Source organism: Vidua chalybeata, chromosome 6, assembly GCF_026979565.1.
Source record: "Vidua chalybeata isolate OUT-0048 chromosome 6, bVidCha1 merged haplotype, whole genome shotgun sequence".
NCBI lineage: Eukaryota > Metazoa > Chordata > Aves > Passeriformes > Viduidae > Vidua > Vidua chalybeata.
The window spans coordinates 52,321,397-52,333,114 of NC_071535.1; the positions used below are offsets into that span (position 1 = coordinate 52,321,397).

Below are 11,718 nucleotides of genomic sequence, written 5' to 3' on the forward strand. Positions count from 1 at the left end.
CCGCAGTGCGATCGAAGGGGTCCCGGCGCCGGGCTCTGCCGCAGCCCCCCGCGGCAAACGCTCGGCTGCCCGCCAGATCAGCAAAACAAACCCAGCAACGGCAATGGAACCAGCACCGCCCGTGCCTCCTTGGGACGAGAGAGGGCCAGCCCCGTGTGCCCTGAGAGGCTCGACTGAGGCACGGATGGCCAGGCAGGGCAGAGCCGGGCAGCGCTGGCACCTCCGGCTCACAGACACAGCCCTGCGCGGGCCGGGGGCGCACAGTCCGCACTCACCTCTCGCCTGTGCGGCAGCAAGCCGTAAGGGGTTCGTCTGTGGATATGGGTGTTAAAGACTCATCTGCGTTTGTCACATCTTTATCACCACACTTTAACTCGCTTTAAAACGGCTCTTATCATTTAAGGCTTTTTGTCAAAGCAAATTCACCCTGGTGTTTTCAAACATTCCTGCAAAACCTCCCCACCTCCTTTACGACGACATGCACCCGCTAACAGACCCTTATTCGATGCCCCCCTTCTCCCATGCCCTACGTTTACTTTAGGAGATATCTGCGTTTTTCAAGGCTGTGTGGGAAAGACACGGCGGGGGGCGAATTGCCCGCACAATACCACAAACTGGGGCTAGGAACTGAAATGAAAAAGTAGAAATAATCGGTAGAAATTGTTTCTGCATCAAAGAACGGGATTTCCGTCCTTCGAAGGGCAGCGGTGAGGCCGGGCAGGGGGGAGGGACCGGGGACCATCGGGGCTTAGGTGGGGGGGAATGCCGCGAAACCATCCAGAGCCCGTCCCACCTGTGTTGGGGTGTTTGACTAACAGTTGTACTGGGGAGGATGTGGAATTTACGAGGGAAAAGTTCCCACCTCTTTTATAATTTTTCCTCCTCGGTGTATGGTGCTGTTATTGACCATATCCACGATGGCCACTCCCAAGTTACATCGGATCCCGAAGGAAATGCAGAATCCCAGTCCACTCATGATGGCAATGATGTACCTCCGGGGCAGCCCGAAGCAGGTACAGTCGCACAACGGGGCTTTCTTTTCAGGGACTTCCATGGGCTTTCCATCTTCAGTCAGCTCGATGGTGTCCCCGGGCTTCTGCCTCTTCTCTAGGACTCTGCCCGACACAAGAAGAGAAAGTCAAGGCCTGGCCGCCTGAAGGCACAACAGTTTCGGGGAGCTGGAGGCTTAAATTCACCGCTCCCTTCGTTCCTTTGGCTTGGAGATTGATTTGAGGATTTATTCCTTGCTTCCCATTCACCTTCAACTGTTCTTTAGCAATGACCTGTGGAAGTCACGATTAGTCATCCCCAACTCCTCCCGCCACCTCTCCGCAGCAGCCCAGGGAGGAGCTCTAGCTGGGAATTGCTCATCTATCATTAAAGAGTTCTGCTTAAATATGTAGGACGCATCAAGAAGACATCATCTGTAACCACTGCAGAGGCGCCATGTTGGGCAGCCCAAGAGGCGCAGAGACAGAAACAGGCTTCTGGAGGTTTCATTACCTCCTTGCTGTATTAGAAACACCAAGGGAGTGATCTTGGTGTGCACCTCGCTTCAGGTCTGGGAACAAAAGAAATGTTAAGAGAGAAAGACGGGAGGGAGGAGCGAGGAGGAGAGGGCGATATTGCTATTTATTTTAGATTTGCAAAATGGCTGTCACCTGCCGTGAAAGAAAACGTGACCGAGAACTGGCATCACCCGAGAAGGCTTTCCCAAAGGTCTCATGCTCAGCTGCACGTTGGGAGCGTGTGACCACTTCGCAGGTTTAACCTTCCCGGAGCAGCTTTAAGTACTATCTCCTTGCCCTCACTCCCTCGGTTTTATTTGAAAATCATGTCTCCTAGAGAACAATCTGAAGGGAAATGGTTGTTTGCAGCTGTTTCTAATCAGCTGGAAAATACCACGAAAGGTGATTTAGAACATTCAGATTTTTTTCTTAATCTTTTCAAATGCTGAGTCAGCAGCAAGAAAAATCAGGTTTATAGAGCAAGTGTCCCATACTGAATCCCTAAATCTTCTTCTGAAATCAATGAGATATTTAAAAACCAGAAAAGCTAACCAATTTTCTCGTCTTGAGAAGCAAATACGTGACCATTTGCCGACACTCTGGACTCAAGAACCGCTACCTCTCAACTCTGCTGTAGAAGTGTTTTCTCACTCGGAGGAGCATCTCTTTCAGGTTAATTCATCCGGCTGATAGGGCAGTAACAATTAGCAGAATAAGGCTTAAAAGGTTATCCGTGTTCGGGAGAAAATACAGGGATTTTCTCCAAAAACTACTCAGCCGAAATTCTCCTGATTTTTCTTTTCTGGGCGTATTATTTCCATGCTTAAAGATCGCGGCATTAAGAAATGTGTTTAAGTTGTGAATAAAATAAACCACCGCGGGTTTATGTTCAAAATTCGTTCGTGTGGATAAAGGGTAGGAGTGTTTTCTCCCCGAATGGGCGTCTTGTCTTCGGAAATAGACTGGAAATCAATGTGTAAGAGGCAAGAAAATTGTTTAGATTCTAAGAAAAGTAAACAAAGTACTTAATTGCCGTGAGCTGAAAAAGATTAGCAAATCGCGCGTTTGTTAGTCGAGGTGTGAATTCAAACGGAGTTTTGCTGGAAAATAGAAACACCGTTTCTCCATTATTCACTGTGTGACTACAGTCACACAGTGTGTGAGTAGTAGAGATAATAGTTTTATTTAAATGTTGTAGAGTCTTTAAGAACGAAAAAAGAGGTGTATTTCCTAAATTATATTTTAAGCAGTTATTCTGGATTATAATTTATTATTATTATTAATTTTCAGCTATTGAAAATGACTCAAATATAATCAAAAACTGTAGGAAGTTAATTGCATTGTTGAGGGCTTTAATTTTGCTTTTGGCTTTTCTTAATGGTACACTTCCTAAGAAAATGGAAGCCTTAATTTTGTCTATATCACTTCACTGATATGTCCCCTTCCCTTAAAATGGCAGCAGAAGTTGTGACTCATGCTGTGAAACAGCCTGGTGTATGTGCCCAGCACTGCCGCATAGGTATGGAAAAAAGATTTTTACGTGACCTACCCTGGGCAGGCAAGTCCGCAGTTACCTTATAGCTGCAATTCGGGAAAAAACCCCAAAAACCATAAAACCAACGAAAAAAAAAAAAAAAAAACCCAAACCAAAAAAAACCCAAAATACCAAACCAAACACAAACCAAAAAAACCCCAAACAAAACAAAACAAAAAAAAAAAAAACCCGAAAACCAAACCAATCTAAGAAAACACCCCAAGCCAAACCAAATATTTCAGAGTAATTTCTAGCAGACGGTACAATCGAAAATTATTGGAATTTCACAGACTATTCTCAGGTGTTGTGGAGGTCACTAAAGTCACCAGACTGGATGGAGAACAATGTGTGAACTTTAGTGCATGCTCTTCATGGGTATACAAGAATCTGGGTTTATTCATCTGTGTGCACAGGGCTCAATGACTATAGAAATGTTCTTTGCACACATAAATATACAAGAGTGATGCTTTTGAGTTTAGCAATTGCAGCTGTATATAATTTATAGGACAAGCAGATGCTTCTAAAGGCAGATGGATAAATAATTAAACACATTCCTCTATATGTTTCAGCTTCAGGAGAAAAAAATCGTTCGGATATCAATTATTTATACATCTCCATGTTTATCTTCATCCGATGACGAATTACACAAAAGACAAGACTAATCAAAACCAGATTTTTAAAAAATATATTTGTTAAGGGCAGAGGGCAAGATCCTGTGAGTGCATTGGGAAATTAAGATGGAACAAAAATACAGGTTGCTGCTCTCTCCTGATTAGGATTTCAAGATGGGATCCTGTTTTTGTGGAAGAAAGGTGGGGTAATCTTTTGCTGCATCTTTACTGACACCATCTACGAGTCAGATAGGGAAGTTACGAGGGTGCCATATTGAACAGCTTCAGCACTAGTTTCCAGGATCTAGATTATATCTAGCAGAATCGCAACAGCTTCCAACCCTTCCACCACTAACCTCAAAGCATTCGACCTCCTGGAGCATCGGGCGCTTACGAAAAGCTTCCAAATTCTTCTGGGAAGCAGAATCCTATAAGAGATATCGGTCTTACCTGTAGAGTTGACCAAGCGATTTTCCAGCAAAATTCTTCAATCCCTCCTTGCCGGGAGTCAAAATCCTTTGTTTTACCGACTCCATTCCTTTGGGGATGCTCGCTGAATAATGCTCTGCTCTGGGTGCGGCACTGCTACGAGCAACGATGGTTCATATTGGTTTAATCTCTTAACTTTTCGTCCTCATTCAATGACTATCGGTTCACCTACGGGTAAAGGGAGAATGAGAGGAAGAGTGCGCGCGTGTGTGTGTGAGCGAGGTGGAGACGGCGTGCGGAGTCGGGGGGGCGAGGGCGAGGGAGCGCGCCTGTGTGCGGCAGCGAGAGCGGCGTCGGAGCGAGCTGCAGGCAGCCCTCGGGGTTCTCGGCAGCACGGAGTTGCAGGCACGGTCAGAAACTCTCCTCGGCCTCGCAGGGTTCAGCAGAGGCGGGCGGAGGAGGCAGAGCCATGCCCGGCACGGAGGGGCCGGAGGTCTCCGAGCGGGAGCGTTTCGAGGCAGTGCCGGCTCTGCGTGTCCCCGGCTGCAGCGCTGGCGGGGGCGGGGTGCGCTCACCGCCTTGGGCAGACGCTGCCGAGTCCCCGGAGCCGCGGGCCGAACCCCCGGGCGGCGCGGAGCCGCGGCGTGTCCGACGCCCCCGCCCGCTCTCCCTCCCTCCCTCCTTCCCTCCCTCCCTCGCGGCGCTGCCCGCGGCGCGGCCGCGGCTCCGCTCCCCGGGTGTTGTATGTATGTATGATTATTCGTACAAAGTCTAAGACATTTTGTTATTCCTGTTTACAGAAAGGTGACAAAATATTGCTCTCAATAATACAGTGTCATCTTCAGGAAAAAAAATCATGTGCTCAAAATCTTAGTTATGCCATTAAACCCCTATGTGTAATACAGCCCCTTCAGCACCGCGGCCAGCGCCGCGCCCCCCCCCGCGCCTCGGAGGAGCGGCGCTGCACCTCGCACAGCGCACTGAGCGGAAAGAACGCGGCCTCTGTGCACCCAGTCCCGCTCCCGGGCAAACCGGGCACAGCCGCAAGAATGCTGCTGTAGTGCTATAAACAGATAGCACTCGTTATCTGTTTATATAGGTATATAGATACAGGTTTATGTAGGTATCTTTACCGCTGTATCTACGTTTATTCACGCAGCTTATTTTAGATCATGTTAGGAATCCATTACAGACTGCTTTCTCTAAAGCATTTAATATATTCCACCTCTTTTTTAGTCCTCTGTTTTCATGCCTCTGAGTAGGCCACTGTAACACTCAATCTTGATTTGTGGTGTTTACAGCACTGGAATGAACTGAGCATATTCTGAAGATAATTATTTTTCCTTTCAGAATCTAATAATAAGAAATTTTTATCTCTTTGAAGAAAATGGAAGATGCAAAAATCGGTATTTCTAAGTCATTGCCATTATATTTCTCTTATTTCATTTTAATCTTAAAGTTTCTGTAATGTGCTACTTAAAAAAGAAATGTACTTTAAATATTTTAAGCTCCTTCACTTGCTCAGTGGGTAAGTAAATCCAAACTGTATTTTCAAAGGAAGATTCCCTGATATAATATATGTTGTAGTCGTAATATCCTAAAAGGAACTGCTCTTTGGGTTTATAGAAATATTTCTTTCAGATGTTGCCCTCTGCTGGAGGGTTAATGAAGTTTTACAGCGCCAAAGCACATTTATACAAGATCAATTATTTTAATGTTGAAATTCCCATCATGACTGTTCCATGTAGAATTTCAATAATTCCTTTCATAATTGTAAAAAAACTACCAAGTACTAGAATAGAAAATAAATTATAAATAAAGCATATGAAATTAAAATGTTGCTAATTAGCATCATAACACAGCCTAGATTTCTACATCACAGTAGCTATTGAATGTGGTTTGCAGCATTGTCACTACCATTACAAACCTGAAAGGTTTTTTCCCAGAAGAGGAAAAGCTGCACAGTTACATAAGCACGTCTTCCCAGTGTATCATGGCTCCACTGTGCCATTGCAGATGCTCAAAGGAAACCCATATTAATAGATTTTTCTGAGAGACAGCAGGAACAGAATATTGTTTTGCAGGGATGCATTAAATGGGATTGGATTCTGTAATTCAAGCTTTTCAGAAAGGTACTGAGTCCTTTTCTGAGCTGGAATTTGAGGCTGTAAAGCCTGCTGGGCAAGGGTGCTTTGTTTATTTATGCTGTGCAAGGAGCTCTGGCCCTTTTTTTAGAAAGCTCAGCAATGGCATGGCTTTGATGCTATGGCTACTAAGTAGCAGCAATAATTATTAGCAAACTAACAGCATTTAATAAATAAATGATGATTGGTTTGGGACAGATAAATAATTTATCATATCACACCAAAATGGAGAAGAAAAGTCAAGATGGCACATTCCTGTTTTTTTTTCTCCTAGTAGAGGAGAATTAGATAGTCCTTAATTGCATAAAATATGTAAAATAGCAAGCAACCCTCATACAGTAAAATCCTAGAATGACTAGGCTCTGCTGCTGTAGCTATTTGAAATAGAATTTTTTTGTCTATCAGATGATACATCCAGATATTACTGAGCCACATCTGGATCAATCTCAGCTGGTTTGTCTTCACATGAGAGCAGTAGACAGCTATATCTCATTAGTTATACAAAACTTGTACAGTCATCTCAGCTTCTTAAACATAATATATTAAGTATTTAACCTTGGTAGAATAAGCCATTTATAGAAGAAACAGCATGTAACATTAATCAAAATTGTTCTTGATAATTATTTTTATAACAAATACCTGTCATAAACCACTCACAAAAGTACGCTTGAACTTCAGTGAAATCACAATGAGCTCTTTTCACTGGTGTCAGTGGTAAAGGGAAATAGGAAGTTATGCAGAATGTTCTAGTCCAGATGATCACTGCTAAATGTTCACATATTGACCAGGCAGAAAGAGATTCAGCCAAAAGTTGCTAAGTAAAAATTGCGGCTCTGAAATGGCTCTAACAGTATCTGTGGGATGATATGGTGTAATCCAAGATGCTGCAGATGTCTATGTTTTTCACACAGAACCGAAAACTTATTGTTTCATCCTGAAATCTTGCAAATAAATACAACTTTCTTAATGCCATTGTATTTTCTTTAACTTTTGCTCATGTGAAGGCTAAAGGGTTGAATCTTTTACCTTTTTATTTCTATAAATAGTTCATTTTTACAAATTTTGAACTGAGTTACTTCAAGAAGTTAATCTCTTTCAGTGGTAAAGAATTATAGATGTGGTTCTTAGCTCATTTTTTCCTATTCCTATGTAACTAATCTCAAAATTTGCTACGATAACCCTCAGAATAGTCCCTAAATATTGTATAGCTCTCTTAGAGAAGTTCACAGTCAATACTTCAATATAAATCCCTTCTCTTTAAGTTTTAGTCTTTCTGAAGAAAACTACACCGTAAGCTAAAATTTTCAACTACCAGTGATTTAAAAATAGTAATTATTTAAATTCTATTTTTGACCTTTTCTTTGGCGTTGATTCACTGCAAAATGAATTTTCTCTTTCCCAAGTGTCATGCAAGCAGAATTTATAAATGGACATATATTTTATGATTCATTTTGAAAAAGCAAATATGTATTACTTTAACTTCATATGACCATACATAAAAAGTCTAAGACATTTTGTTATTCCTGTTTACAGAAAGGTGACAAAATATTGCTCTCAATAATACAGTGTCATCTTCAGGAAAAAAATCATGTGCTCAAAATCTTAGTTATGCCATTAAACCCCTATGTGTAATACAGACTTCTGGTACTGAGTGAGGATAGCATAAACATGCCTCAAAAATATGAATTATGATCTGATTATTACTCCTGTTTATGGTAGCTGTCCACTAAATCCAACGGAATTTGATGTTACCTGAAGAACAAAGCAATTTTTTTTACCTTCTTTGGGACTATGGAACTGCAAAATCACACAGCAATGCCAAAATAATCATCATGCTTGCCAGGCCACCAGAAAGAAGGTTTTCTGGAAGAAGCAAGAGCTTTCTAAACTCTTTTATAGTAAACTGTTTATTGAAAGAAATTCTATCATTAAAAGAAAAGATTGAAATAAAATCTTGTGCCAAATCTTCACTTAAGAGGCAGAAAAATGTGTCAAAAAGTTCGTTTTAAATCAGGAATTTTCTCATTCTCCCTAAAAATTTGCAAGGATCACTTCCTGAACAACTTCTGTGGGCTTTTGTCTTATTCTCCTTAGCCACGATGAGTCAGTCAGTGCTGGACAAGTCCCTTGAAAAACTGCACAATACATCATTTTGAGGATTAAGATGTAGTGTCCATGTGTTGACATATTAAGGATGTGTCTGTGCTGAATTTTGCATGCCAAGCCGTAAAGTTTCCTGAATCCAACTATGTGAAGTTGGGTTGACAGCACTTTATAGATAATTTTTCCTTATGCAGGCCTATCCATCAGTGTCTAAACCTTTATTTTATGAAATGGGCTGTGCCTAAAGCTCCAGACCCAGGCTGTGAGCACAGTGTGGTTGTTATGCCCTGTTGGGAAGTGTATTACACAATGGTGTTAAAAGGAATAGCTGTCACATGCTGCAATACTCAGAACTTTCTGCTTCCTCACAATTTGTGATATTTACACCTTGAATGGTACTTTAATTTCCTGAACTGCAGGTCAGATTGGTGATTTATATGTCATATAACAAACATGGCAGAAGTTGAACTGTTGGATCAGATCTTGGCTCTGTATTTCCACAGCAACACAATTATCCTTCTTATTTTGTGTCTGAAAGTGAACATGCTTGGACTGAAATATGCTAAAGAATGCATGTGTCTGGGCAGAACTTACACATTCACATGGTCCTTCTCAACCAGATTGTGCATTTTTGAACTAAAAATCTGGAACTTCAGGCCACAATCACAGGGACAAATAGAAAAATCTAGCAGGAAACTGGCCACAGAGGCAATATGAAAGAGGCTGTGGACTTTGTCAAGCAAAGTAGCTTTTCCACTGCTTCAGCTAAGTTTGATATTTGGCAGCTTAGTGCTTGCAAATTGGGCTACTCTTTCAGATGCCCTTATTCAGCTGCTAGAATGTTATTACATTGCTTTGCCAGTAGTCTAATAGGCACAAGAAATGAAATGTGGTAGAGTACAGGAGTTTCACACATTTTTCAGGGCAGTTTTTAGTTTTCAACCAAAGTGTAGGTAATTTGCTCAGGGATCTCTGCACTATCATAGATGATGAAATAGTCTAAAGATATGCTACAAACTCCAGGGTTTTGTTTGGTTTTTTGGTTTTTTAACTTTAGGAATATCTTGTTCCTAAGCATGTAAAGTCTTAGTGTTCATTCTAATAGTGCCTTATTATCAGAATCTAGCTGTTGAAGCCCTCTAATGGTAAAAGGACTAGGTAAATGACTAGAATTGCAGTCAGTTTTTATGTTCTATTGGTATTGAAGATTTCACCATGAAAAAAAATATCACTAGATGATTTGCAGTTACTAAATAGGATGACTCCACGGCTGGAAATTTTTCTGTTATGTTACAAAACTATTCATTTATTTCCTCCATCCTGCCTTTCCTATCTAAAATCTAGTTCATTTTTAGTATCAGCAGATAGATTGTTAAAAACACCCCAACAAACTAATAAAAATCCAGCCAACAGCAAATGCCTTTTAAATCATGAAAGCAACAATATTACTTTGGTGTTTTTTTTTTGTTTTTTTTGTTTTTTTTTTTTTTTTTTTGTTTTTTTTTTTTTTTTTGTTTGTTTTTTTTTTATTTTTTTTTTCTGGAGAAATTTCTGTGTAGAAATTTAACATTTCCATTTACATTTATCTTAAAAGTAAATGAAGATGCTTATATTCTTCCCACATATTACAGGAACATCTGTTCCTCTGAATTCCAGTACTGTTCCATGAGGTACACGCAAAGGATCCCAAAGGACTGGAAGCCATCTGTCATGTTACACAGAAAGAAATGCACCTACCTCTGGGGCTCAGACACAGGAACAGTTCTCTCAGTACCCAAGACAACTATGCAACACTTGGTGAGTGGGATGCAATTACCCATAACAAAATTTAGCCAAGGATTTGTGATTGCAGCACATTATCCTATCTTTTATTACTATGATGATTAATATCATTAATCTGTCATTAAATTTTTGTTCCAGGATAACCATCACTGGACTGTTTAACAGCTTAGAAAACACTTTTATGCAAGGGTCAGTTTGGTCTTAGTGACGGTCAGGTCTCTTTTCACTGCATGAGAAACCTTGTGAGAAATGTAGAAATTAAAGACTGTGTTATGGTGACTTTTTATTGCAAGAATTAGAAAATCAGAAGCAGATTTTATAAGGCTGGAGTAGTTCCTTATTTTCTGTTGACTTGTCTCTTAGCATCATTTTAAAATGTATTAAAAAAAGTTTGGGGAGGAATTTCCATTGATTCAGATCACAAGTTACACTGATCTGAGCAGGGCTTAAATCTACTATATGCTTTCATTTGCTAGAATACTTAAAGAGATACCAAAAGTAGCATCAGATACGTCATTTGATCAGGAAATTATTCCTGGTGAGGGAAAACAATCCAAGAAAACTCATAATAGATATTTGGAAAATAATTGTGCTTAGTACAATAGCAAACTGATGTCTGAGGTGGTAGAGCAGGTTCTGGACTACTTTGTTGGATCTGAGACTGATATTACAACTCAAATTTGTCACTTAGCTTTAATGTGCCTCAATATTTTTGGGGTTATACTTCTTTATGATAAATATTGATTTTTTCAATAGACTAACACAAAATTCAGTAAATGCTGTGTAGGAAGACTGTATGTGGATTCTTTTACATATAAAGTTGTTTCCCTAAGGAGAAAGACATGCATATTAGAATCTATATCCACAAAAATAATTTACTAGTTGACAATTGTGTATTTTCACGTGCTAAGCCATAACTTTTCTCTGTAAAAGGATATTGAGATAATGAGTAGAGCTCATTGTAGCAAAAAGTAAATAAGAAGGAAGTATGTGTTTAGCTGATGTTTTGGGTTAGTGGAGTCTGTAGAATGTAATTGTCATGCTTTCCCAAGAAAGAAATCTGAGGGAGACTTTAATTCATCCCGTATTTTCTTCTTTGGTTTCATTTCTTGACAGGCTGACAACCATCGCACAAATTCAAGACTGAACATAATTCTCTTGCATTTTCTTGGAATTAGCATAAAAGTATTGTCTCCAATATGGATCCAAGATAGGAGAATATGAAATTGGTGCAGATTTCTTATGTCATACATTTGCATCTGCATTAGATAACACTAACCCACATTAACAGTGCTAGCACATCTTCAAATGACTAATACTTTAATAAAAATACTCCCATCATTGTATTCATAATATAAAATCAGATATTGCTTGTTCTGTGAGCACAGAAACATAGAATCATAGAATCATAAAGGTTGTAAAAGACCTCTAAGGTAATTGAGTCCAACTGTTAATGAATCCATCTGATTCTCTCAGGCTTCCTGTCCTCAGCAACCCTGGTTTTCTACTGTCCTTTCCTTACATCAGGCCCTGGTCAGGATCTATGAGAACTCAGGTCCTCCCCTGCACGTTCTCCAATGCTTTCTTGTCAGCATACTTAGTTTCTG

General features: G+C 40.5%; 1 protein-coding gene across 1 annotated transcript in view; it reads right to left on the reverse strand.

The window, feature by feature from the left end:
• SLC17A6 (solute carrier family 17 member 6) overlaps positions 1 to 4,633 on the reverse strand; it is a 29,100-nt gene extending 24,467 nt beyond the window's left edge. Inside the window, exons 1-2 of the mRNA XM_053946720.1 lie at positions 4,104 to 4,633; positions 863 to 1,115 (exon numbers count right to left, since the gene is read on the reverse strand). Coding sequence (XP_053802695.1) covers positions 863 to 1,115; positions 4,104 to 4,189 — 339 coding nt within the window. The 5' untranslated portion in view covers positions 4,190 to 4,633. The remainder of the gene's footprint in view (positions 1 to 862; positions 1,116 to 4,103) is intronic.
• Between the last annotated feature and the right edge of the window lie 7,085 nt (positions 4,634 to 11,718).